Source organism: Anser anser (genome assembly GCF_964211835.1).
Source record: "Anser anser genome assembly, contig: HAP1_SCAFFOLD_271, whole genome shotgun sequence".
NCBI lineage: Eukaryota > Metazoa > Chordata > Aves > Anseriformes > Anatidae > Anser > Anser anser.
In genome coordinates this window covers 16,857-43,082 of record NW_028154195.1, presented here as the reverse complement: position 1 = coordinate 43,082, position 26,226 = coordinate 16,857, and the positions used below count along the sequence as shown (strand labels likewise).

Below are 26,226 nucleotides of genomic sequence, written 5' to 3'. Positions count from 1 at the left end.
CGCATACCTGGCTTGGGATGGTGTGCGCAGTGCAGATTCTTTACCGTAAGAGCACAGTGAATGCCAGACTTCTTCCTGTACTGCCGTGTTAACCGTGAGTCACAAATTCAGGAAGCAGTGATTGCATCGGAACTGCTAGAATGCTTTGCGGAGTCTTTTTACTGGGTAAACTTCACAGCTGCAGTTACAACTTCCAGCCTGTGTTAGCTGAACACATCGTACTGGTGCCCGCCATCAGTTTGACAAAGATGGGATTGCAGTAGGAACTTGCTTTCTTCCTTCTTTTTAATTAAACAAGTCTTTGAAGCAACTTTTCCAACACCGCCATACTTCACTTCTTCCAGTTATTTTCTGTTTTACTTAGCTGAAATGGCTTTTTTTCTTCCAAGCTTGAGGAAGTTTTCTACAGGAATGTCCCGTAATGATTTCATAAACTCTTTTCGTTGTACCTAGCTGCAACAGAGAGTGCTTTTATTCAAAAACCTGCTGGTTTTCTCTTCCAAGAAGTAGTGGGGTTTTTCCTATCTCTTCACTGATGGGAAAGGCTGTAGGACAGTAGCTTGAGGGGCTACTAATGCTGTCATCAGTGAGCCGGGAAAAGGCAGGAGTCCGAAACGGTTAAAAGTACTTAAAAGGATACCAAAAGAGTAAACGGTACTTAAGCCGTGGATGTTTCTTTTTGCAGGGATGCTCTGGACCAACCGCTTCTTTCTAGCACTACCTCAAAGTAACTTGCAGATAGAACTCACAGGGAAGGTTGATCAAATGGTGATGATCGCTGTCATTCTGCTGGACACGCAGATACTTGCCTTTCGTTTTGGCTCATTTTTAATAGCAATTAACTTCAGTGCCTCGCGTTAATAGACACCGTTTGACTGCATCGGCAAATGTTTCTGAGTCGTGAGTGTCATTAAAGGCCTGTCACCCTATGGAAATCCTTCTAAATAAGAAAAATGGCATTTAAATAAATAAATAAAGCAGCGTTTGAACTTATGAGCAAACCTAGCGTAGCTGCCTTTGACGCTGATCTGGAGGAGAAAAATCACGTTATCACACTACTATGGTTGCCTTAATAGCTTTGGTGTACGTGAGGGAGGGAAGCATTATGTGATGTTTGCCTAGCTATTACATGGCCAATGCAGGAGGGGTTTTAGTCAGTTCCCTGAGCACGGATTGTTGCAGAAGTCGGTGATTTCACTGCCCAATGTCTGTTATTAAGGGCACGATTCACGTCCCGTTATCGTTTTTATTATTTATTTATGTGTTTATTTTCTGGGGCGGCGATCTGTCACGATGCCCATCGTTCCCCTGCCGTAAGGTAGAATTTAGCGTGACGACCGCTTCCCGGACCAACGGGGCCACGAATCCGGCCTAAAACTCTGCTTGTGCGTTGGTTGTCGGCGTGGGGGCTGTTGGTTGTCGGTGCGGGGGTATCGGTTGTCGGTGCGGGGGTATCGGTTGTCGGTGCGGGGCTTTTCTGACGAGCACTGTGGGCTCGGGGCGCCGTCCCACGCCCGGCGCGGTGCTGCGGCACACCAGCGGTCGGCGCCACGGCGCGGGGAGGCTCTGGAGGTGACTCCTAGCCCCGTGCTTACGGTGGCCGGGCCGGGGTTCATTATGGCGGCCGGGTCCTGAGGGCGGGAGCGGGAGGGCGGCGGGACCGGGACGGGACCGGGGCGGGGCGAGGAACGGGAGCGGCAGCGGGAGGGGGGGGCGCGCGTTCCCGTGAGGGGAGGGGGCGCGCGAGGGAGGGAGGGGGAGGGTGTGAGAAACACTCCGTAGCCAAGAACTTGGGCTCAGGCGAGGAGCTCAGCGAAGCAGGAATTTATTCGCGATCGCAGTGGCGGGCGTCCCGTCCGTGCGAGGACTACCGCACACCAAATTTCCCTGGTGTATTGCCAAGCACTTCCCCGTGCAAGGGCTTACCATACACCGCATTTCCCGAGACTCTTCCTTTCTCTCCCTTAGCTCACGCTTCGTCCGTCTCCGGCCGCGCCCCTCGCGGAGCTGCGGAACCGCGGATCAGGACTCCACACTCGCTCCGTACAAAAGTACGTCTCAATCACACGGCACACAGAGTCTCACCCGACCCCCAAGGCAATACTTCCTATTTCTTACCTTGGTCTGTGCACAGAGTTACCGGATCAATTCTCAAAGCCGGAGTGCCTGCCTTCTTCCCTTCCCCACTCCTTCACGGATCCTGCCTCTTTCATCAGTCTCGGGCCCTCTGTCAGCTCTCCGCAGAACCGCCGCCGTCGATGCACAGGACCGCTGAAATCAGCGGGGCATGCCTTCCTGCTGCTGCGGCGGTGGGGCTCCCCAGTAGGCGACTGGCTCCCGGACGAGCCCCCAAATTGTGAGAAACACTCCGTAGCCAAGAACTTGGGCTCAGGCGAGGAGCTCAGCGAAGCAGGAATTTATTCGCGATCGCAGTGGCGGGCGTCCCACGAGCAGGAGCGCCCCTGCTGGTTCCAAAACCCAGTTTATATACTTTTTGATGACGGGACCCTCCCCTGTTTCCCCACTGAGGGGGTGATCCAGGCTCACAATCTGTCCGATGCTTCCCAGACAATGCATGGCCTTCCGTTGCCGGCCTGTTAAATTTCAGATTTGACTTTTCTACTGGTTGAAGCGGTGATGTTTCTTCACTTACCTGACTTGACTCAACACCGTGATTTTCCCCGAATTGTTCTACGGAGTCTGGTTGTCTGCGTTTTACAAGGTCGCCTGCTAAGCGTTCTTATCGCTGCAAGCACACCTCAATACCCCATTCCTTACCTTTAAACAACGTAACTCCGCAAAAACAACATTTTTATTCCCACGAGGGGCAGGGCAGGCCCCGCGGCGCGTGGCGGCGGGGGGCGGGGGGGCCCCGTGACGGCACCGAACGCGGGGGGGGGGCGGTATGGCCTCGGGCGGCGCGACCGGTAGCGGCGCGACCGGCAGCGGCATGGCCGGCGGTGGCAGGGCCGGTGGCGGCGGGGCGCCGGGCGGCAGCCCAGGAGCCCGATCAGGAGGAGGAGGAGCAGGAGGAGGAGGAGGAGGAGGAGGAGGAGGAGCGGCCGGCGGCAAGGTGAAGAGGCGGCGCCACCGTTTGGGCGCCGCGAAGCCCCCCTGTGCCAGGAGCAAGCGGGTGAGGAGCGGCCCCCCCACAGCGGGCCCTTCCCCCTCAGCCCACCAGTTACCCCCTTACTTACCCCCTTACCTTACCCGCCCCTTTATCCCCTTAGTTACCCCCTACCCACCTCCTTACCCCCTTAGTTACCCCCTCGACCGCTTAGTTACCCCCTTAGTTACCCCCTCAACGGCTTAGTTACCCCCTTAGTTACCCCCTCAACCGTTTAGTTACCCCCTTAGTTACCCCCTCAGCCCCTTCCTAACCCCCTCAGTTATCCCCTCAGCCCCTTACTTACCCCCTTACCCCTCTACCCAGCCCATTACCCCCCTCCTCCCCCTCCCCTTCACCCCCAGCCCGCTGCCCTCAGGACCCCCAGTGCCACCCCCAGGGCTTTCCCCGCTCCCTGCACCCCTCCTCAGCCCATCATCAATTCTCTGAACGTTACCTGCCAGGCTTTGCTTCTCGTTTGTGCTGTAGGGTACAGCAGGTTGACGGTGAAAGCGGTCCGTCAATTCGGGCTGTGAAAATCCCCGTGCTGGAGGGGGGACGCGCCGAGATCCCTCCCAGCAGCTCTTTGCTAAGAAATGTCAGGACGCCCAGAGAGATGCTCTGGAGATGCCCTCTGCACATGTTTGTTCAGCCAAAACCTCTCCGCTATGAAATGAGCAACGTAGCTGAGGGGATTGATTATCATATGCAAAACCAAGGGAGCGCTACGCATGGATAGCTGCTCAATTAGGTTTTTATCACTTGCAGAAATGCCAAGTCCCTTATACCATATATTGACAATCAATCTTGTCCATCTAAAGCTGGCCTGGAAGGGCAATGCAAACATTCCCCACGCTTACAGAGCAACCGTTGAAACCTCTGGCTTGAACAGTGCATTAATGTTGAAAGTGCCATAGCTTGCGTGTGCCGACACTGTGTAGCTAACTGATAAACCTTACACGTGGATTAAAAATAATCAGTGGAGATGGTTTTCTAACTTTTCCATTGTCTGTTATCTCTGCGTGTTTTCCAGTAGGTTTATTTAAAGAGTGTGCCAGAGCAAACACGTGCGTGGGGATATCTGGGGGATTCTGCACAGAGAATGGCTGCTGCACATCCAGCGCAGATCAAATTAACAGTAACTTATCGGGGAAGAATTTTAATGATTTGATAAATAGACAAACTGATCGATGTTACATGTGTGCATTTATTATAGCAGTTAGCTTTGTAACCAGACGAATCGTGCAAATGTTCATAACGTAAAAGGACGAGCTTTGAGCAGATAGCTTGCTTAGAGCATTTGTCAATTAATTCCAGTTTATTTTCAATATCATGTCCACTCTGCAGAAGGTTCTGTGGCTTAATGTTAATTGTCTCTCAGTGATGCAGTTGGGGAGGCACGAAAGCGACCGATGCGATTTTGTGAGGTTATACCTCTGGTTCTGATCCCTACCCCGCTGTTTTTCTCATCCTTCCCCCTACAACTTTAGTCGATAAGTCGATTCTTAGAAATACTTAAATAGATGTGTTTTGTGTGCTTGTGATCATAATTACAGCCCACCAAACCCTCTGTCTCTTACCATTAAGCTCTGAAGGTGCCTGGGCACTGTAGACAGTATAGTTAGCAGCTTGGAAGTTCCTGGGAACTAGTCCTGGATCTAATTTACTTTTTTTTTTTCCCCCTGCCTGCAGGAGGGATGATTAGCAGGATGCCTAGCTCATGATTGTCAGCTTTCTGGATATTAATTTTTATTATTAATTTTCATTATTAATTATATTCATTTATATTAATTTATCTTTTATTTAAGCGTAGTTCCTGGGGATTTCGGTCAGGTGGGAATTCTCCGATCGTGCCCGATGTATGCTGCAGAGTCAGTCTTCTACAAAATACAGCAACAGCTTTAGAAGGCTCTTGCAAGAGGAGGTGCTGGTGCTATAGCTATAGCTGTGTTTCTTCCAGGACATCTTCTGGGTTAGCCTGACTGTTGAGAGCAGAACTGTTTTTTGTGCGTATAGTCACTGCAATTCAGCATTACTAAAATTGAAAATATTTAGATTCACTGATTTTAATGGGTAGTATGGTCCTGACTGTCGCAGTAGATAGTTGCTGAACTTCTGGTTTAGTTGGTTTTCACGTGAGGGTGCGAAGAGGAAGAGTCCTGGAACAAGTCTGTAGGTCAGGAGCTGTTCAGGCGTAGAGTTTCCTGATAGCCTTGCAGATTGACGACCTGCTGGTGAATTTTGGCAGAGGTTTCAAAACTTTGAACCTTGCCAAGGTCACTTGGAAGTGCAGAAAGTGATAGGTAGTTGTAAATCAATCTTAGGTGAATTTTAGGTTTACCAGAAGTGTAGCGATCCTATGCCAGGGATCAACCTCGTCGTCGTCTTGTGAATATTTGCTGTATAATATCTGTCTTCAAGGTCCGTGGAAGGTGGTATCCCAGCATATGCTGTTGACTGTGTTTCTGTAATTAAACAACTGTTTTTTCTTTCAAGCAGGGAATAATTAGCAGAATGACAGAAACTGTGAGAAATATTGTACCGGCCTGGCTGCAGAAGTATTTCAATAAGCGTGAGGAGGAGTGTGTAGACAGAAATGAATCTGCAAACCAGGAGGAGACTCCGGTAAACTATCACCACGATTATGCAGATGAAGATACCATAATCAATGAGAGATTCACGCCTGAGCCAGCAAGAATTAGTAGACGAGGTATGTGAAAAATCATTTGGAGTTCTGGCCATCTGTATTTATTCACAGATTTCTAGTTTTGAATCTGAATTTCAAAAGGAAATTGGAATGAGGGTTTTGACAGAATGAAAAACAAACAAAAAAGTCGAAACAACTGTTTGTGAAACCGTCTTAGCTTTAAACTGTATACACAGTTACGAAGCATACATCTTATGCTCTTGGAAGGCATCAGTTAACTTTAGGTACTCTATTAGCCAGGTGCTAAATGCTGAAAATAAGTCATTTGCAAGTGTGCTGGGTTGCATTTTCCATCTTTTAAAAGATATGGAATGAAAATCTGTCTAATTGCCTAAGGCAATTAAAAAAATTAATTTGTTTTGCAGTCTTCGAAACAAAATACTAGATGCTAGAATGGCAGAGGAAAATTCCGTCTCGTGTCCCGACTTTGTTTGTTTTGTTTTGTTTTTTTTTGTTTTGGGCTTTGATCAATTTAGTAAAGTTCCTCGTTAACTTGACGGTGAACTGGGGAACTTGTGCACGGATGTGGTTTATGAGATTATTATCCTTAAAATATTCAATAACTTTAAGGTCTACGCGGGGGGTGGGGGTGTCTTTGAAAAGGTATTTGACCGTTGGCAACGAGGTTTGCAACTCCTTTACCTCATGAAAGATTAATTTGTCTTATATCCAGCGCCTCTCACTGTTCCTGTAGTCCTGTTGTATAAATTTGCATCTATTCTTATTTGAGTTTCTCTTAAATTAGCTGTTTTGGGGAAGTCAGCTTTAAATAAGTAAAGAAGTTTTGTCTGAGCGTGCGTAGGTAACCATAGATAATGTGGAAAGTCAGTTGCTTCTGTTGTTGGCAGAATCAAAAAATAAGGAGGAAATATCTTTGCCTCCAATCTCATCTAATTGTAAACAAGGAGATTGATGGCTTTCTGTGTAGCTGTAGCTTGGGAATGAGTTTGGAGAAAAGAATAGAGAAGGTCTTCGTGACTGAGGAACACATGTTGGCTTTCCTATGTAACTGCGTGAAAGGAGCTTTCAGTAAGAACAGCTGCACTGCAAGCTTGCTAACTCCAGGAGATCAGGAGCAGGTGGACACCCTGGAACCTTTTGCAGCTTATGTTGCTGTCCGTGGGTGTTACTTACTATGCTTAAGAATAAGATATTTTTTTTTTAATTATTACTACATTTTGAAACCAATGTGTTTCTTCAGTTCTGAGGTATCAGTGTGCTGGAGCCTATATTGGGTGGCCTTCCGCCTCAATAACTTTCTGTATCTCAAACGGTGCTGTCCTAAAAATCTGCTCATGGTTTGGAGAGCTAATTAGTGGTACTGCAGTGGTTATGAAGATTGAACTAACTAGTTTAAGCTTCAGTTCAAGTATCAAGAGGATAGTGGCTCAAAGTCATTTGAATTGCCCAGATTCCTGGGAGAGACAGTAGGCTTTCATCAGGCAAAATACCCATGAATAGTTCCATTCATTTAGCAAGATAGACTTCAAGGCCACCTATTCCAGGCCACTGGCATTGTTTGCAGACCCTTTGCTTCAAGAGGGAAAAATGCTCATCTGGTTACTTGGGTCAACATCCTTGTCCCTTGGGTCAAAATCCCAATAGTTAATGGGTAGGAGATGATGTTTTGCCTCTAACGTGAGCAGATATGGAAGAACTTGGGAAAAAAGTACTGCAAACGTTCATTTTCATGTTGTGTATTCAGATTAATATAACCTTTGTTCCAATATTATGGAAGCTGCAGTGTTATCTGTAATTTACCGTGTAATCTCAAATTTTGTAAAGCTTATTGCAAGCTGTACATGGGAGAAGGAGTATATATGTTTGATTTAGTGAACGGCCAAGTCAGCGTTAGAGCATTTGAGCACGGGGTCAGAATGTGGTGTTGTAAAACCTCATAGTTAACTACTTCTGGATGCAACATTAATACTGTGTATCGCAAGCAGTGTTGTTGTTGTAGCCAGACAGTCAGATGCAACCCTATCTGGGTGAGGAAGAAGTTAAATTTGGCTTCTCTCTTTTTACCTTAGAACTTGGCAATAGCATGGCTGTCGATAGGAAACAGGTTTTGGCTTCTGTGAGCTTGTCTATAGCAAAGCTAATTATCTCCCTGTTCTTGTCTAGAACCATCCACAAGTAGATCAGCACTGAACTTCCCAGCTGTGTTAACAAGGCCCTCTCTTCATCGGAGCCATCTGAATTACACCGTGCTGGATTCTCCTGTCCCACCTTGTCAGCCCTCGACATCTTCTATATTTGGCATTGGCAGTCCTAGGCTGTCCTTCATAAAAGAAATAGAAGATTCTACCTCTCAACAAGACGATGATAACATCCCAACAACCAGTGATTCCTCCTCTAGAGCATCTGCTGAAGGTGATTTTTGTGTTCTCTGTTTAATTGACTTTTTTTTTAATGTGAAGTACCTTGCGTTCTTTAATATTCCACATCACCTTAGTAAATAAAATAGGTGAATGTCAACTTTGGATGCGAGAATTAAATTGAATTTTTAGTGTTTTAGAAGTATATAATCCTATCACCTTTTTAATAGAAGCGTGCTTTGGAATACGTTTATGATACCCTGATGTTAGAAAGAGTCAGTGCTGAAATATACACATTCAGCTAGGTTATATGTAAATTTTGAACTGGGACGGTAGGAAATCAGGCTGACTTGCCGTAGCTTGACAAGTAGGCTGATTGTCTAGAAGGAAGAGTGACTCAGAATATCTAACAGACAGCTGGTTAAATGTGAATAAGTGCAGGTGACAAATAGGAACACGAGATGTTTTCCTGTGTTTCAGCAAGAGAAGATAAAGAAACTACTCTGACATAAGCTATAGGCTGTTTTTTGACCTTTCTTGGTAGAAGGCTTCAGCTGTCAATACTTTCATGTCTTTTGCTAAATTCATTGAGGAAAGCACACCATTTTAAAATAAAAAATAAGCATCGTGTCGATGTAGGTTGGTACGTAGGTCTTCTCGCTGAAAGGGCGAACAGCAGGTTTGCAGCTTTTTCTAGTCCCCCATATAGACAGGGACTGACGTGTGCTCAGCAGGTTTTCCAGAGATCTTTTGTACAGCTGAGAGTAGAGTTGCTGGGCTTTAGCAATATAACCTGAGTGCACTAGAACTTTCTGGTGTGTCTTCGTAAAACATACATGGGCAGAAGATCGTTAACTCTTAGAGCAGCCTTTGGGGAATCTTCCAGGTTTAAAACCTGTGCGATTATGATCTGTGCTGGCCTCCAGCCTTTTACCAACACAGAAAAAAGCTTTGTCCGTACAAATGCACTGATGTTTATGCGGTCCTCTTTTATCTTAGCCTGAAGGAAAAAAAAATCTGCATTGGAAGCACAGTATTAACTTGGTAAGTTTGCTGAAAACTACTTGCAGCTCTGTGAACAGTTTTCAAGTTTGTAGGTGATACTTGGTTTTCAGTCTGTACGTGAAGTTGATCTATTTAAAGAAGCTGAAGTCATGCTTATTTTTCTGTATTGAAGAACTTGAATTAGTGTGATCTTTATTGTTAAAGTTCTGTACGTACGAGAGGCATTTACATCTAGCATACGTCATTTTGGCAGATGTTGCAGTTTTAAAAAATACTTCATCGTCACTGCTCTGGCCCACAGAAGCTGAAAGAACTCATTCCCTCTCGCAGCATTCTGCAGCTAGCTCTAAGAAACCTGCATTCAGTTTATTTGTTTTTGGAGGACTGTGTCCTGTAAGTACTGCACAGTATTTCTTTTAATCAGTTTGAATGTGTACCTGTTTTTCTATCCACTTTTCATACTGTGTTTCCGTAGGTACGTGGAAGCACGTCTGTTTTTAAGCAAAACCAGCTTGGGTTTTCTCCATTTTACCCCGGCAAGACGGCCTATGCCGGTGGTGCAGCTGTAAGATCAAGGCAGCCAAAGACGGAACCTTATCAGGTATGAGAAAAGTAGTGTAGTGGGAAATAGTGATGGAAATAAAAAAAGCAGCACTGCCAAAGGAGCTTTGAGCAGGGAGCTGAATATGTGGTAACAGTTGCTCTTCTGCCCTCTTGGTCTACAAAAATAGACGTCTGAGATTGATTTCTGTTTAAATTCTTTTATAACAGTTTTTACCACAGGTAATACTTGTCAGAAAGAACAAGAATGGCAGTTTGGGCTAGTTGTTGGTAGTTGGGGTTTCCTCTGTTGTTAGGTCTTTCAAAAAATTCCATTTAAGTGCCATTGTCTGCCTCTGACTACATTACGTTAAAATAACTTGATGCAAAAAAACCAATGACAGCATAACTTTGAAAACTTGTGTTTATGGTAGCAAAAGCTACAGTAGTCAAACCTGGCTAATATTTATCTGTGGATCTTCTTTTCCAAGCATGCCTACATTCATGCTATGGATATGTTGTATAAACCTGCAGTCTTTGAAAATATCTAAAATCAACTTTGCTGATCCTTTGTTCTTCTGGTACACAGAGGCATGCAGGACTAAATGCAGTCTCAAGATAAGCAGTAACATGCTTTCTGTTTTGAACGATTCATATAGTTCTTGAAGAGAGTTATTTGCCCCCAAGAGTTCTTGGAAATAGCAAATAAAAACTGCTGACAACTCTGATTAGCTAGAGCTGAATCGAAAAGGAAAGTCAAATCAGGTTTGGTAGGAATGTATTTAAATGAAAGTGACTTTTATCGATAAATCAAAAGGAATTTTAAGAAAATGAAAACGCGGGTTTGCTGGCTCTGTTCTGACAGTCCATTTCTGCAACGGAAAAAGGGCAGTACAAGTACCTCACTTACGGGAAACCTTGAAACCTTGTGGTGCAAAGCTGGGAACCCTCTTCGGTCAGCTATTTTTGTTTTTTACAATATTACTGCATTATGGTAAAAAGAGGAACCAAAATACTAGGCTTTTAAAGGAGAAAGTAGCTTGCTTCTTGCTGCTTGCTGTGAATGACAGCAAGGTACTAGAGAGTCCAGCGAAGGGCCACCAAGATGATCAAGGGACTGGGAGCACCTCTCCTCTGAGGAGAGGCAGGGACTGCTGGGCCTGTTTAGCATGGAGGAGAGGAGGTTCAGGGGGGATCTTATTGGTGTATATAAATACCTGAATGGATGGTGCAAAGAGCATAGAGAACCATTGTGTTTTCAGCGGTGCCCAGTGCCAGGTCAAGAGGCAACAGGCACAAACTGAAATGTGAGGCTCTGTCTGAGCATCAGGAAATGCTTTTGCACTGTGCGGGTGATGGAGCCCTGGCACGGGTTGCCCGGAGAGGCTGTGGAGTCTCCCTCTTTGGAGGTCTTCAAGAGCTGACTTGACATGGTCCTGGGCAACCTGCTCGGGGTGGCCCTGCTTGAGCGGGGGGGTAGACCAGGCGATCTCTAGAGGTCACTTCCAACCTTAACCATTCTGTGGTTCTGTGAGTCTCACTTGTGTTTTTACATGCTGCGTGGTCTGCTTCCTGTCTTCACATCGTGTGATAAGCACAGTGTGGTTATATGAGGGGTTTAACCTGGGAAGAAAAAAAGTCACACCAAAGGAAGTTTTTGACTGATATTTGAAGTTGGGTGGTGCAAATAAACAGTTTACTTTTTCAGTGTAATGTTTAGATCTGTTACAGTTTAAATCAGATCTTTATCTTTTAAGACAAAGATTTGCAGCCAACTTTAATCTTGGGGGAAGGGAGGAAGCAAGAGAGAAGTAAAACTAGTTCCTGGTTATGACTGTATACACTGATTTTAAGATGGTACACTTAGACCATCGTGAAACTCTGAGGTCTGTGTTGTTACTGAAAATGCTTTCTGTACCACAAGCCTTTTCTTGAGTTCTGTTTCCCTGATTACTGCTTCGGAGGCCTTAGCAGTCCTAGCATCATCCGTCTTGACCTTTTACAAGTACGGAGTTCTTTTATTGCTCGTGCAACAAGCACGTGCAAGATGCACTGAGGCCCAAGGTAAACTTCATTAAACTCCGAATGTATTCTCTTCTTTATGGCTTGAACTCCCAGTGACTGCATGTTTCTCTGTCATCAGAATATATTGATTGTATCATCAGTGTAGCCTTGGGACATAAAATACATGCCTCCTTAGCTGAGAATTGACCATTGTAACACTTAAAATGCTAATTTTTCAGGCACAAAAGAGAGCGAAAGCTAGACAAGAAACTGTGCGGTCCCACGCTACCTTGAGTACCTCAGTGTGGTGCATCTTGGAGGCAGTGGAGAAGCTGTCAACCGCTTTGTTGGTAAATAGCACTTCTTTTAATCTGTTTTTGCTTCATGTGTTTATAAAACTTAGTAAATGTGCCATCAAAGGATAAAGATAAAACTATTCTTCCTTACGTTGTGGCCGGTTTAATTTATTGCGCTATTTTTTCAACAGGATGCTAAAAGAATGACATCTGTTTTGCCGCTGTGTTGTGTAAGTTGACCATGAACCCCCACATTTTTGTTGCAGGGAACCCTCTCTCTCAGGAAAAAAAAATTGCCCTCTAATATTTATGCTTTGTTTTTTCCCTTAGCCTCCGGACATAGATAAACCGGATATTACTGACTTCCAGTCCAAACGAAGAAAGGTAAGAACCAATAATGTCTTAAGCTGAGGTAGATAACTTTTTCAATGCTTTATCACTATTAGAAAAATTTTCTCAAACCTCAGTGACAACATAGACATCAAATCAAGTTAATATTGGCATGTCTCCACAGTAGATGATGGGCTGTGAAGATTACTCAGGTTAAGAATTATGTTATCTTTGTAAGTTGAGAGCAACAGCTCTAGAACACACCAAGTCGTTTTATCTTGTCCCCCAACTTGGGGTGAAGCTGCATATTAAAATTCCTGTTGAGGCAAGTTTTCTCTTGAAGAAATGATCACAAATAGAAAAATACTGATTGAATGGTCATATAGACTTTGTACAGACTTCCGTGTTCATTCGGGCACAGAAAACTAATTTTTCTGCTTTTTATCACCATTCAAAGTAAAGACAAGGAAAACTGTTAATTTCCGACGCTATAAATCTTACGCTCCTAAATTCCCATTTGGAGGTAGCACAGAACTGGTGATAATGCTGTGGTAAAGCATGATTTCCTTTCATTTTATTTAAAAAATGAAAACTAGTCATCTTTTTTTGATGACTTTAGTTAGGGGTATCCTTGGGCTTATTAAATTGCAAAACCCTTAAATGACCACTTGAGGATCAGGTGCCTGAAGGAAATAACAAGATGTGCAAACTTTTCATCTTCTGTTCTAATGAGCAAAGGGACAGTGTCTCAAGAAGTTTCTGTGCTAATTCCTTGATTGGATAGATGTATAATTAAGTTTACAATCACTTCAGAGTTTACAAACATCTCAGATTTCCTGGACCATCTTTTCACCATCTGCCAAATTACAAGGGCATGGAGAAGTGAAGTATATCATAAATATTATCCAAATAACTAAAACCAAATCTGGTGTGAATTCTCAGTTATATTATAGCAATACACCTGTGATAAGGCATTAAGAAAGATCTGCCAGATTTGCAACAGAGAGCCTGAAATTGTCAACCACTAAATGAATGTTGCACGCAGCTGTCAGTGGGTGAAAGGAGATAGATTGTCTATTCATAATACTAGAATTCATAATGGTGGCGGGAGAAGGGTAGCCCGCGATGAGAAGCAATTATTTGCTGAGGAGACGATCGTGTGTTTTCCTGCTAAAGTGAACATGCGGTTGACGGAACACTTGTGCACTCGGGCTAAACTTCTGCAGTGGGTAGCAGTGATGTGGTATTTTTCTTATTTCAAGGAACTGTACCAGGCAGAATAGCTCTTGGTGTATTAAATGCCTAACTGGGGGAATTAATATTTTTCTTTTTTACCTTTAAAACCAGCAATGAACCATCGTTCACTCAAAGTAGATTTGTGAACTTACATAAAACATGTCTTATTCAAGGTTTCAAACTGAATGTAATATTTTTTAGAAAGATGCATTTTTGTATACTTTAGAGATAGTGTGAATCCTATTACTAAGAGCTGGGAGATACTGTGAAATTAAAGCTGCAGCGTAAACAAAAATTTCCTGTTGGTATTGATTTGTACAATAGCATGCTTCCTAAGACTGTATTTTCTGATCCTTAAGACCGCAGGCGGAGCCATCGGTAAATCTTGTAGCCTTTAGGGTTTGTTTTCTGTCTGACAGTTCAGTTAAGTCAGTTTTGCAGAACACGCAGTGGTCTGTGTTAAAAATTAACTCTGGTCTGTGAAAATGCTTTGAAAAGGGAAGTCAAACCCACTACTTGAAGTGCATCTAATGCACATGTAAAGCATTGGATCATATTTTAATGAATGAGATTATTGTAAGATTGACAAGTTGTTTTTTTTGAGTGTGTTCTATTGTTTGTGTAACTTTGAAGAGGGAAAATGTAGGGAATGTGAAGCCCAGAAGCCTGTATAATTAGTTGCTTAACACTTCGAATGTTAAATTAATGAATTAAGCTACTAAAAAAAAAAAATCACAGTGTGGGCAGAGGAAAAGATAGGAGCATATTCTAGGAACATGGGTTATTTTAATTATGGTAGCATGAATTATTTTGTCTATGAAGCTAACTGCCAAATTTTGAAATGGAATTCAGTCAGACTTTGGCTACTTATATATAGCTTTATGGATTTCGTTACTGGTTTTCTGGTGATTTCCCTCAAGACAAGTTGAACGGTCTTTAGAATTTTCAAATTGTATTCACTGAGTGCCAAGACCGATGGGGGGAGGTTTATAGTTCTGTAATTTGTTTTCATCAATAAATATTGGAATTAATTTGGGTGGACGTAAGGATAAATTGATTGCTGTTCCCTTTCAAAGCTGGAATCCCAGAATGCATTCCAGCCTCCACCTGTTAAGAGACTTGTGACACCAACAGTAAACCGTCAACCGATGCGTTATACGCGGTATTCTGAACCATCACCGACTTCAACTACTCAGTCCAGCAAAATTTGCCAGAGAGTAGACACAAAGTTCCAAGTGAGTACATTTTTGAGTCCTTATGTGCCTGTTTTTTTTTTTCCAGTCTTGGAATGTTTCTCAAACCAATTGTTATCCTATCTTTGCAAAAAGTACTGATAGCGTGTTTGAGGCGAGCTTTAAGGCAGTGGGAACCATTGTGAAATAGATTGAGCTTTTATGGATTTAATTCTGTTTTTGGAACACTCAGTGTCTTGTGGTTGTTTTCACGATGTCATGATGTGCTATTGAGTCATCCTGTTCTCAGTGAAAGAATATTAAAAGACAGAAATGTTTTCCTTTTATATTCTCATGTACACAAAGCTGTCACTGATGAGACATGCTCGTGTTCTGTGTAAACTATTCCAGGTGAGCTATGTGCTCCAAGTGAGAGTTCTGACAATGTGCTGAGTTATCGGTTTTGATTGCTTTGGAGTAGATGGAGTCTGATAAATTTTCCATAAAATTAAATGGGCATCTCTTTCTGCAAAAACATCTGTGTTTCCAGTATCAGTCTGAGTGTACAAATGACCACGTGTTAAGTGTATGGGCTTTTTAGGCTGGAAATCAAAGTGGACAGTAATACTGGTTGCTTATTGCTTTTAACTCTTTCAATCTCTGTATTGTTTAGCCAGCACAATCTCCATTTGGTAAAGTTCTAAAATGAATGTAGCAGCAACTGCTTAGTTTTTAGGGGGGTAGAGGTTTTTTTTTGTTTGTTTGTTGATAAATGATAGAAAACAGAAAAGTATGTCCCTTTTACGGGGCTGGTAAACACAAGTTTTGATGAAAACTCTCCCCCCTACACACACAATTTTTGTCATTTTGTTTAAAATAATTACTTTCTTTGTTAGAGGATTTGACAAATTTGATTTAGTGTTCTATCAGTTTGTCCTCAATGCTGAGTGAAGCAGTGATGCTTACTTTAGCCCCAAAATTTAACTGAACTGTACCCACAATGCTGAATTAGGGAACAACGTTAAGTAGGTGAGGTGTATTCAGTGCTATAAAATGAAATATAAATAAATAAAAACCACAAAAAAACACATTAAGTGGTTGTTGGTACTTTGTGTATTCTGTACATATTCAGCTAACTCTTGAACTAAACTTAACTTGCAGGGGATGAGAGAGAAGACTTTGCCTGCAGAACAGCGAGCAGAACCATCTGAAAGGTATGACATCTATTAATTTAAAACTTACTTGAAGGAAGAAAGAAATCTCCTTTTTCAGTACGGTCTGCACCTGAAAGGTGGTGACAGTTCTCAGTAAAAGGAATGGAAAATCCAATGAAAATTTTGTATTTTGAGGGAGCTGCAAAGTCTGGATTGTGTTTGAAGATCAATATAACTTTGAGAAAATTGTTGTTTTTATGAAAGGAAGGAAGATGAGCAAGAATAAAACTACTGATACACCACTTTTTATCCCAAGTTTATCTTCTGAGTAGGATACGAAGATGGGAAACGAGGCACGTTATAATGCTGTATCCACAGAAAGGATCTTTGCTATTGAAGGCCTTATTTTTTCCTTCTACAGGAAATATGGCTCAGTTTGTAGTTTAACTAAATCTGTAGTGTTACAAATTTTGCTTTGACAGATATTTCATGGTTTATAACTCAGTTTACTTATAACAAAATAATTTGTCCCTCCTAATGTTCCCTAGGGGAAAAGCTATTAGTTTTAGCTATTTAATTGCTTGCAGTTTGAAAGCTCTGTCCTAATGGGATGATTCTTTCTGAAGTATTCTTTAGAAGGTGAAGTAGGGGAAGTGAGTTACAGTTCAGGAGGATGTTTATTGATGTGTTTTTTCTCTTTATTTTTTAAGCAAAAACATGGAGGAAGATTTATGATTTATTATTCTTTTTTTTAATACTCCTTTCATGATGAAGTTAATTGTCTGCTTTGAGTTCACATGAAGACCATGTGTTCTTTAGAATCATTTGAGGCCAAATGCTAACTCATCTCTAAAATAAAAAAAATCCAGCAGAATTAATTGAATTTCTTCTTGAGGAGACTGCTTTGTGTTATACTGCTTTCTTGGTTTAGGTCAAATGAGTTATCCTCCAGATAATATTGATGGCTTTTCCTTCTGGGCAAATGGTGTTTTGGGTAATAATGCTTGAGTTAAGAGACTTTGCACTCGGTTTTTAGGGGGTCGCTCTTTTCAAAGAACAGTAGCAGGGAATTTTGTTGACTCTATGCTCATCTGCCAAGCAATTCTTAGGTGACCATGGGCATTCTTTGGCTTGCAGAAAGAACTCAACACTTTGTTTTGGCATCTAAAAGTTGGACTTCACAACAACCACCTTTTTAGGGGTGAAAGCGACTGGCTTTAAGGTTCTGGTACAGGTGCAATCAGGTGCTGGGTTTTAATTATGTTTTTTTCAAACTGTTCTAAATTGTCTTTGCTAGAACTCCTTTCTACTTCTCCATTTAGGAAGGAGATACAGAAAACTCATACTGCTTTTGATTTCGTTCACAAAGTTTATTGCAGTGCCCTACCTTTTGTTTGTAGAGTAGGTAGTGGTGGTAGTGTTTTTTGTGATGCTGGTCTCTGTTGGGTGCCATGTTCTGGAGCAGGAGCACCACACTGATCTGCTGGCAAGAGTCCCTTTGGACAGTTGAGTTGGAATACTCAGTAAATCTCTGGCCCACCAATGCTATATATCTATGTGTGTGTGTGTGTATATATATATTTTATATCCTGAGTCCAATTGCAGATTAGACTTGCTTGAAGGCTGACAACTGTCTTTGCCCCCTTGAAGCTCACAGGTGTTAACAGAAAGAGGAATATGGGCTATTACGGGCAAGCGATAGTTGTCTGAATGAAGATCTATTTTGATGTAAGACTTTTTTCAGAATTCTAATGGATTGACAGTTTGGATTAGAGAAAAGTCTGAGCATATGCCTTAGGGATCTGTCTTCCTCTATGCAGTTACAGTGCTAAGCAGGCTGTTGTCAAGTATTTGACAAGTTTAGACCAGTTCTCCTCCTCAGTATTGTGGGAGTTTGACCTGGTGTCTTCCAGTGCGATCTAATGCACTTTTGTACTGACTGACTGATTGGCTGCAAGATAAGCTTTGATGTCACAGTTTTTCCAGGCATACTTCATTTTCTTGCCATAGTACTTTTGTTAGAGTTATTCCCTATTCCACTTCTGGTTTGGGTTATTTTTTCCCCATTTGCTCTTGGATTAGGGTATCTTTCTGGTTTTGAGCTAGGCTTTTTGAAGTACCAGAAAAATGCCTTTGTATGCCTTACAAAAGGGATCTGTATTCATGTCTGAAAAGACTTCTGGAATGTTGGCATACCCAAACACCTCTGCTGTTCCTGCTGATGGCCACATGAAAGCAAGAGCTGCTTCTGAAGCTTAGGCCATATTACCTTGCCACACAAGTCTAAGGCGTCCCTATTCTATCAGAGCTGTTGGCAGTGTTTCCCATGTGTATGTGTGCATATGTGCACTCTTTCTGTATTTTTGTGAGCTGTTCTTTTATATCCCTGCAAAAGATACACGTGCATCGCAGAATCAGAGAACCGGTCCTATTTAAAGGAAGCACTGGAAAATAACAATCTAAATCAGCTCTTCTATTTCAGGTCTTCTGGCTTAGTCATTGTTCCCATGTGAACGGTGCACTTATGTATGTCCTTTTCATTGCTGCTGTTAATAAAGTTTTTCCTATTTAGAACATCAAGTATTTACCAGCGTTTAGCAACTTGTGAGACAGCTTTAGTTTTTTTCTGATCAGCAGGTTTCAATTCTAGGACTAATAACAGCTCTAATATCTTGAAAAAACAATTTGGCTGGTAATTTTTTTTTCTCTTGTTTCCCCCAACTTCTGTACTGTCGTGTGCTAGCAATGTGACCAGCTACAAATTCAGTACTGCTGCGTCCAATGGTCTGTCTTCAGGAGTGAGTAGCGGAGGCGGCAAAATGAGAAGGGAAAGAGGAATACACTATTTATCAAGAGCTGTACAAGAACAGGTAAGTGACTCTTAAATTAATTGCTGTCACTGAGCTTACTGAAGTAACTAGCTAAGTGTGTCAGTTTTATTGCATCATAGTAAATTATAACAATACCGCTTTATTTTTGCATTGTTTTTGTTTTCTTGTGGGTTTCAGAGCAGGCTCCAATTGATTTCCTGTGTTTGAATACCTGATCTTTGCTTATGTAATTTTGAAATTTTTAATTCTCTTACCTTGGAGATTCTTCAAACTATAACATTTCTCGTTAGCAATTGAATGAATGAGTCCTAAGAAGAGAAGTAATGTTTTGGTGAAGGTTTGTATAGTTTTTCTACAGGAATGATACTTGAAACGAGTGCCAAGTATAAAAAGAAAAAAAAAGCTTAATTTTTGGTTTCATATTTAAGTCATACAGAAAGATACAGGCCAAGAGTGTGAAAAAGAGTAGTAGAAGACAGCATTCTGCATGTCTGCTAACGATGACTCAGTTTTTGATACTCACCAAACTCATTGTGAGAGAGTTTTTTTCTCATTTTAATAGGAAAAATCTATTCCATAAAACTATGACCATGAATATTCAGATTATTTTTTCTTTTATTGGATGTTATATAAGCTGCCTGTAAGTTTATTTCAGTATTTACGTTAACATTAAGTATTTAATTAATATTAAGTTAATATTAAGTATTTAAGTTAATTTAAGTTTCAAATCATTAAATGGGACTTCCGGATGATGCAATATAAAGAAATCATAAACACTGTTGTTTATTCCTGTAACGCAAATAAAATAATGGTCCAAATATCAAAAGTTCCATAAACTTTTCAAATCAAAACTGTGAAACAGATGTAAGCTACAGGATGCACTGAATATCAGTAGTTAGAAACTTTGGCAGCTATCCTGCCTAATTTTGCAAGAGGAACACTTCCTCACTTGTCTTGAGAGTGTACTCTTAATTGAAGCCATGCGAGGGTAGTTAGAAAGGATGATGCTTCTCCAGAGCTTTGATGACTAAAGTATAGAAAAGAAAGAAAAAAAATGTGATCTGTGCGTCTCTGTTCTGCACAGGTTTTGAGTTAACTTTCAGTGTTCTTGCTGTACAGTTGTTGAATAGAGTATAATGTGGAAGCAGGCCTGCCATAAATTAAAATGACGTGGTAGACAGAGGTGGGGAGATCGGGATTTCTTCTGGAAACTTGCTTTCTCTTAATTTGTATGGATTTTTGTTCTATTTAATTTTGTTAATAAATTGGGTGCGATGGGGTGAGAAAGTAGTATGTCTTGTATAAGAAAAATTAAAATTTGCAACTTTAGGAAGTGGAGGAACCAGTGCTACCGAAAATACCCCTACCCATCAGTGCTGCATCGCTGCCTCAGTTCAATTCTAGTTTCGTTGGTAGTAGCGCTGTCTCAGCGTCACCGAGCGCTGTTTCAACAGCAGCAATGAGCACGGCAACTCCAGCAGCTGCGACGGGCATGGCAAATCCATCAGAGGTGGAGGGCATGACAGATCCATCAGAGGTGGAGGGCATGACAGATCCATCAGAGGTGGAGGACTTGACAGATCTATCAGAGGAGGAGGTGGAGGACATGATATATACAACGGCGACGTCAGGCATAACGTGTTCAACAGTGCCCTCAGGCTTGACATATCCAATAATGGCGGCGGGCATGCCATATCTACTGAAGACAAAGGACAAGGCAAAGTCAACAGTGGCAACAACAAGCGTGGCAAATTCAACGGAGGCGGCAGGCATGGCAGATGCAGCAGCGACGGCGGCGGGCAAGGTAAATCTTTATGCTATAAATAATGTTTACAATGAGTATACTGCTTTATTGCGAGTTGACTTTTTCTGTGGTGCTCGTGAAACTAACAAATATTAGTTTCTACGCAGCTGAATGAATTGGGGTTGTATGCCAGTTTGGGGAAAAGGCATAAATGTTTTGATTCTGCTTCTCTCAGTCTTAGAGCCTGCCAACTCCCATTTAACGTGATTGTATAACTGCTTCAAATGCTGTGGAAGTCTGCGGGGGAAGGGGGGTGTGGACTTTATGCCAAGTTATTTATAGTGGTTTTGGCAGGGGTAGAGTTAATTTTCTTCGTAGTAGATGATGCTAGATGATGCTGTGTTGCAGATTTGTGAGCAAAACAGTGTTGGTAAGGCACTGGTTGTTTTAGCTGTTGCTGAGCAGTGCTTACACAGTGACAAGTCCTTTTCTGTGTCTCACGCTGCCCTGCCAGCGAGGAGGTCGGGGATGCACAAGAGGCTGGGAGGGCACTCAGCCAGGACAGCGGAGCCCAGAGGACCGAAGGCATATTCCACACCATTTAGCATCGTGCTCAGCAATAAATGCTGGGGGAAAGAAGGGGAAGGAGTGGGGAGTATGTACAGGGTTATGGCATTTGTCTTTCCAGGTAGCCATTACATGCGATGAGTCATTAATGCTACCTCAAATTTAACAACTTTACTTCTTTACCTCCAGTTCTTTTCCCTGTTCCACTTGGAGGGAGTGAGCGAGTGGCTGTGTGGTGCTTAGTTGCCTGCAATGGTTAAACCACAACTTTATTTAAGTTATTAAATTAGAGGTAACGTGGTCATATAAGCCTCACATAGAATGAGCCTAGGGTGCAATAATTGGCATATTATTGCAATAAAATAAACATTAATCTGTTCCAGAGTACTTGAAATATTTTTTGTACGGTTTGAAGTAGACAGCTGCTTTAACATGTTGAGGTGTTTGCTGAAGTTCTTGGAGTATCATTGGGCTGAGTTTGCCATTCTTCAGCTTCCTGGCTTGCTTTTCCGTGCATTTAGACCTAAGTAGCATCTCCAGCTTTTCCTCTCAGTTTCTGGAATTTGGTTTTGAAGATATTGTCCTATACCCACTTGGAAACTTCCCTGTGTTTTATTATTACTTTTATCTGCAAAATAACTCAAACATCAGGTTTTTCGACGTCACTGCGGGACTTCTGTTGGGTAGTGAATTCAGGTAGTTGTTGCTCTTAAATATAAACCTTTAATTCTTTTGAAAATACAGATACAACCAACAAGTACTGTTAGCAGTCCTGAGTTCGCATTTTCATCTCCAATTGTGAAATCTACTGAGGCAGAAGTGCTACCTACGTCTTCTGTAAGTAAAATAATAAAGGAGCTTGACTTTTTTTCTTAGGCATTTAGTAGGCTGTTGCAGAACGCTAAAGCAGAATCTGCCTTGATGGAGAAAAGTATGTAGGCTTCTGGCTTATAATTTGTCATTCAGCATGCGTGCTACAAATGTGAAGAGCAGCTTTCAGATTTGGTTTTGTGTGTGCATTCGATTGAAGTTCCTGTGGCTTGAGAATCTGAAAAACCTCTCTTGTTCATAGCAGATTGGGTTTACATTTAGTGTTCCCGTTGTAAAATCGGCAGAACTTTCTGGACCCAGTGGTACTCCAGTGACGCCCTTTCTTACCCTAGGTAACTGAAACTTTAGCACTTCAGATCTGAAGTGCTGATTTTTCTTTTTTTCTTCATTAAATCTTCAATGTGTCCTGTCTGCGCATGCTAGCAATTCCAGGCAGTGTTGGACTTCTGCAGTATTTTTCCAGTGACAGATCTGCTTTTATAATTTTTGTTTTGTTTTGTTGCTTTTTGTTTTGCTTGTAATCATAAAGCATTGCAAAGTAAGTAGAATTTGTGAAGATTCTTATGTGAGAAGCATGAAAGCTGGAAATTCTTGTTTCTAACAAAAGTGAGTATAATCTGCTCTAACTAGGTCACATTGTGAAAGCTGTTTTTGTTTTCTTTTGTTTCAAAAGACACCACCACCTCAACCAACATCAACACACAGAAAGAGGAGGTCAAAGATTTTGCTGGTGGTCCCTTCACCACTGCCCACGTATTAAAGGAAGGAAGCGTCTTAGACGTTCTAAAAAATCCTGGTGAGATAATGAACTCCTTTTAAAAAGATGCTGCAAAAAATACGCTAGCATTTTTTATTAAAAAAAAAACAACACACGACTTATGGTTAATAGAGTATCTGCTATAAATATGAATGTAGGAGAGCATTACATTAAGCGCTGCGTTTGTTAGGTTTGTTAGGTCTGCCCCCTTCTATTCTAAGTGGTGTTTGTTGCTGGAAGTAAAACTGCAAGATGAAAAGCAGATGGGTTGCATCTCCTTTACGTGTTAGGATGTAATTGTAAATGAGGTACTAAGAGAATTAGCCAGATAATCGGTGTTTCATTTTACAGATTCACAGATTCACAGATTTCTCTAGGTTGGAAGAGACCTCAAGATCATCGAGTCCAACCTCCGACCTAACACTAAGTACTCCACTAAACCATATCCCTAAGCTCTACATCTAAACGTCTTTTAAAGACCTCCAGGGATGGTGACTCCACCACCTCCCTGGGCAGCCCGTTCCAATGCTTAATAACCCTTTCGGTAAAGAAGTACTTCCTAACATCCAACCTAAAACTCCCCTGTCGCAACTTTAGCCCATTCCCCCTCGTCCTGTCACCAGGCACGTGGGAGAATAGACCAACCCCCACCTCTCTACAGCCTCCTTTCAGGTAACTGTAGAGAGCGATGAGGTCGCCCCTGAGCCTCCTCTTCTCCAGGCTGAACAAGCCCAGCTCCCTCAGCCGCTCCTCGTAAGACTTGTTCTCCAGACCCCTCACAAGCTTGGTCGCCCTTCTCTGGACTCGCTCGAGCACGTCCATGTCCTTCCTGTAGCGAGGGGCCCAAAACTGAACACAGTACTCGAGGTGCGGCCTCACCAGAGCCGAGTACAGGGGCACAATCACTTCCCTCGACCTGCTGGCCACACTGCTTCTTATACAGGCCAGGATGCCGTTGGCCTTCTTGGCCACCTGAGCACACTGCTGGCTCATATTCAGCCGACTATCCACCAATACTCCCAGGTCCTTCTCGGCCAGGCAGCTTTCCAGCCACTCATCTCCCAGCCTGTAGCTCTGCTTGGGGTTGTTGCGCCCCAGGTGCAGGACCCGGCACTTGGCCTTGTTGAACTTCATGCAGTTGACCTCAGCCCATCGCTCCAGCCTATCCAGATCCTCCTGCAGAGCCTTCCTGCCCTCGAGCAGATCAACACACGCACTTAGCTTGGTGTCATCTGCAAACTTACTGAGGGTGCACTGGACGCCCTCATCCAGATCATCAATAAAGATATTAAAGAGGACCGGCCCCACTACCGAGCCCTGGGGGACTCCACTAGTGACTGGCCTCCAACCGGATTTAACTCCATTCACCACAACTCTCTGGGCCCGGCCATCCAGCCAGTTTCTAACCCAGCGAAGCGTACGCCAGTCCAAGCCCCGAGCAGCCAGTTTCTCGAGGAGAATGTTGTGGGGAACGGTGTCAAAAGCCTTACTGAGGTCAAGGTAGACCACGTCCACATTTTAAGTAAATACAATTTGTGGAATTGAAAAGGAAATGTTTGTAAAACTCAACACTCCTGTCCCACCTTCAGCCCAGGTGAAGAAAGAACAGGAAAGAGCTTCAGTTCCAAATACATGGCGAAAGCTGCGAATCTTTGGGCCTTAGCTTACAATGGCTCCTGTGGATTAAAATTTAAACTGCAAACAGCAGTGGAGTGTTTTACGTTAAAAACCCTTTTCTGAATTTTGTTTTTAAGCAATTGCAATTGTTTTCAACAGTTTCATAAAGTGTGTCTGTGGAAAAGATATCTTTTAAGAAAAAGGGCTTTATTGAATTTGATCTTTTCCCAAAAGTCTTCTTCTAACTTACATACTTGTTAAGAAGGCAGCACATTTCTCTGTTGGAAAGAGCTAAGTGAGAGAAAATACATTGTGCATTTTGTTTAAGGGAAGACCTCTGAGTGAAGTGACATTCACTTTCTTTATCGGTTTAAAAGAAGCAGAATCTAAACCCACATTGTTCAAAGACTTCAGTTTTGACTAAAAAAAACCCAACAAACAAACCACAAAACAACTATGTTCAAGGTAGATTTACAAGCAACTTGAGCTGCTGTTTAAGATGCATTTCCTTTAGTCTTTCTGTATTAGTAGCTTGTCTTTTCTGTTAAAATTGCCACCTTTTAAATAAGGAGTTGTCCTGCGTCCGATGCATTTTGAAAAAGATTATAGAAAATTAGACAGTTGTTCAATTGTCTTGAGTTTTTATTATTTAATTAATATTCAGCATCTGTGGGAAAATACCGTATGGATTGCTGCTCCGAGTACAAACTTCTGTACAGTTACTGGAGTAGATCTGAGTCATCTGCTACGGAAGGAGGAGCTTTAGAAATTTGATTCGATTGGGCATCGCGTCTTAATCAAATTGTATTATTTCCATTCCACGTTGGACTGTCAGATTTCAGTCAGCTACTGTCTGTTTGTACTTGTATCGACCAGTGAAAATGTTGATTTAAAGCTTGCTTGGAAACAAAGAGTTAAATGAAGCTTTAACGAAATGTTCTGTTGTGACCCAGTGCAGCAGATGAAATTTCATCCGTTTCGATAAGATTTCTGGGGACTTCCTGTTGCGCTCGGTCTGAATGTCTAGTTGTAACCATTGGCACCTGAGTTGAAATTTTTGCCCTCTAGTAAAGTCACTTAGTTACATGTAGTGAGGTGCTGCGCTAACAGGAAGACTTTTTTTTCTTGCTTCCTAGACTTTGGATTGTTGAAAACACGCTCTTCTACGTCTGCACAACCTACGACAAGCACAGTGGTTTATACTAGGCCTGCAATAACAACTTTTTCTGCAGGTAAAGAGACTTCTAAACAAGCATCGTACTGGCAATCTGATACATGTGACCCTTTTCTGCAAAACAAAGACATAAAGGACAAATGTGTAACTTGTCAAGCTACTAAAGCCTCAACAGTTGAGAGTATGAAACAGACAGTAAGTTCAAGTCAATGCGACACCTCAAAGCCAGCAGCGCCCCCAGCAGGGATGCTGGGCTTTGGAGACAAATTCAAAACAGTACCTGGAACGTGGGATTGTGATACATGTCTTGTCCAAAACAAACCGGAAGCTACAAAATGTATAGCATGTGAGACACCAAAACCTGGAACGGGAGTAATGCCTGCTCTGACATGACCAGTGGTCACAGACAGCTCGGTGACAGTGACATCCTCCTCGAGCAGCACTGACACAACAGCCACTCTGGGCTTTGGAGACAAATTTAAGAAGGCGAAAGGCTCTTGGGACTGTGGAATATGCCTTGTACCAAATAAGACGGAAGATAACAAATGTGTAGCCTGTCAGTCTGAGAAACCAGGTATGGTCCTTTTTTTCCTGTTGTTTCCATCCTAGCCTCTGTGAATCTTGTACAGAATAAAAGTACGTTGCATATATGGAATATTTTAAGCAACACGATTCCCAGGTACGGTTGATGGGTTAGCGGCTGTCTGCAGGATTGGTTTACAGGCACTTCAGAGGTCTCAGCCCAGGTTCCAGCCTGTCGCATAAATTGAACTGATTGTGAAATGTATTAGTACGGAGCTGGATCAATGCAGATACCCCCGGCTTTGCAGCTGGTGA

At 42.5% G+C, this 26,226-nt stretch overlaps 2 protein-coding genes across 7 annotated transcripts; both read left to right on the top strand.

The window, feature by feature from the left end:
• The first annotated feature begins 2,904 nt into the window (after positions 1–2,904).
• Positions 2,905–19,072, top strand: LOC310890382 (nuclear pore complex protein Nup153-like). Of its 3 annotated transcripts, none has more exons than XM_083852736.1 (11): positions 2,905–3,133; positions 5,606–5,816; positions 7,938–8,186; positions 9,390–9,529; positions 9,612–9,737; positions 11,920–12,030; positions 12,168–12,206; positions 12,307–12,360; positions 14,619–14,777; positions 15,876–15,928; positions 18,612–19,072. In XM_083852736.1, exons 1-11 carry the CDS (start codon positions 2,906–2,908, stop codon positions 18,751–18,753), a joined length of 1,512 nt encoding a protein of 503 aa, XP_083708862.1. In that variant the 5' UTR covers position 2,905; the 3' UTR covers positions 18,754–19,072. The 3 variants fall into 3 exon arrangements, with proteins under 3 accessions (XP_083708862.1, XP_083708861.1, XP_083708863.1); XM_083852735.1 differs by having other exon boundaries at positions 5,603–5,816; XM_083852737.1 differs by lacking the exon at positions 18,612–19,072 and adding an exon at positions 17,006–17,137 and having other exon boundaries at positions 5,603–5,816.
• Positions 19,073–19,305: 233 nt separating this feature from the next.
• LOC310890386 (nuclear pore complex protein Nup153-like) lies at positions 19,306–25,860 on the top strand. Of its 4 annotated transcripts, none has more exons than XM_083852743.1 (5): positions 19,329–20,503; positions 21,755–21,847; positions 22,086–22,173; positions 22,515–22,637; positions 25,352–25,836. In XM_083852743.1, the coding sequence occupies exons 1-5, from the start codon at positions 20,159–20,161 to the stop codon at positions 25,780–25,782; spliced, it is 1,080 nt and encodes a 359-aa protein (XP_083708869.1). In that variant the 5' UTR covers positions 19,329–20,158; the 3' UTR covers positions 25,783–25,836. The 4 variants fall into 4 exon arrangements, with proteins under 4 accessions (XP_083708871.1, XP_083708870.1, XP_083708869.1 ...); XM_083852742.1 differs by having other exon boundaries at positions 22,083–22,173; XM_083852745.1 differs by lacking the exon at positions 22,515–22,637 and having other exon boundaries at positions 19,306–20,503; positions 25,352–25,860.
• Positions 25,861–26,226: the final 366 nt, after the last annotated feature.